Source organism: Hyperolius riggenbachi, chromosome 1 (genome assembly GCF_040937935.1).
Source record: "Hyperolius riggenbachi isolate aHypRig1 chromosome 1, aHypRig1.pri, whole genome shotgun sequence".
NCBI classification, from domain to species: domain Eukaryota; kingdom Metazoa; phylum Chordata; class Amphibia; order Anura; family Hyperoliidae; genus Hyperolius; species Hyperolius riggenbachi.
Genome location: NC_090646.1, coordinates 682647720 through 682649249, shown reverse-complemented (window position 1 = coordinate 682649249; position 1530 = coordinate 682647720). Strand labels below are relative to the sequence as shown.

General features: G+C 44.8%; 1 protein-coding gene across 1 annotated transcript; it reads right to left on the bottom strand.

The window, feature by feature from the left end:
• Positions 1–283: 283 nt before the first annotated feature.
• On the bottom strand, positions 284–1279 carry LOC137544585 (uncharacterized protein F54H12.2-like). The gene has a single exon (XM_068265685.1). It carries the CDS (start codon positions 1277–1279, stop codon positions 284–286), a length of 996 nt encoding a protein of 331 aa, XP_068121786.1.
• Between the last annotated feature and the right edge of the window lie 251 nt (positions 1280–1530).

The following is a 1530-nucleotide window of genomic DNA, read 5'->3' as shown; positions in this document are numbered from 1 at the left end:
GATTAATTTCAATGACGTTGTCATTTAAAGAGTACACAATCATATTCACGGTTGTTGGAGTGGGGTTGGCAAAACGCAGTTCGGCTCTCAGATTGCCGGTTTTCACTAGTGAAATGTGTCCCGACCCAACTTCTTGATCCGGAGTTGTATCAAACGCTAACAGGGTGTACCCGTTCATGAACTCAGACCTGTCAAAAGATAGTGCATTATCCGTCTTCTGTTTACCCGTAATGTGCACCAAAGACATGTATTCTCGGATGGCGGCTTCTGCGTCGAAATTAGGTTAGAAGGGTTTTGCAGGTATCTGTTGCCCGTCTAAATACAGGCAGGCATAATTTACATTGTAATGACTGAAGCACAACGGATTCCTCTGGTAACTTCCAGAAAACTCTTCATTTCCTACCAGCGCAAGTATCACGATTTTTGGAATATTGCCAAGAAAAAGATTTTCAAAGTTGGCAATTCGTGTCCCGGCTGGTATGCTGTATACTTTGAGACACGCCCGGTCAATGGCGTATTTTGCATTAGCGGTTAACAGGGCCTGACTGTGGCCGATCCTCACAGCCGGTGAGACTTGAACCCTTTTAATATATAATGAGGCGTTTTGTATTTGAACCTTAAACGCATCAGCTTCGGCACTCATAAGGCAAAAAGCGTCTTTATTCCTGGTGAGCTTAATCTTCAGGTCTAATCCATTCAGGAACAGTTTTGGCTGATTAAAGACATCGGCATAGATCGGCCCAACTAGCTCGACACTTCTGGACCTTGCTGTAAACTGCGCTCTTTTGATGAATCCGACGTTGTCGCCGTTCAACGCTCTAGTGTGAAATTGTCCGGCTGTATCTTTATAGAATAACCCGGATGTAAACTGCGTTGCCAAAGTCTGCGCGTTATAGTTTAGAAGTGTTTCTATATAGGCTCTGTAGGTATACAGGTTATCACTTGTAGATACTAATCTATCGCCGAGGGATACATCTAGCTGACTAAAAAGACTGGCTATAGGGTAATTAACCAAGGCCACACGCGCGCCATCCTGCAGGAGTGTGTTGTCCGCTTTAACTATCCGGCAGGTGATGTGAAGCAGCGTGTTATTTAAGTCATAGTAATATTCACCGCTTCCCGATATAAAGAATTCCAAGGGGGTGCCGTCGGCTAGCGCTGCAATAGGGTGTATTTCTGCATAAAGGGATTTTTCAATACTTGTTTGTGTCGGCGGTATTTGAAAGATATCCAATTCGGATTTGGCATACTCGGCCGAACAGTTGTGTACAAATGACATGTTGTACGGCTAAAAGATGTCTCCTGGGGAACGGTCTTTTGCTCTCTGCCGTCTGTGTCTCTTGCGAGTGCTTGTTTTATTCAGAAATGGGGGTAGAAATATCTTGTCAAGGCGTCGTTTTCTCTTACGTGTTTTTTTGTGAATGTGTACCACACCCGATCCCCCCTGGTCTTGTTTTGGCCTGTTTATTCTATCCAACACCGCCGTTGACACTGTTGCGACAGCGTCTTTGGCAATATTTCTGGCTGCGG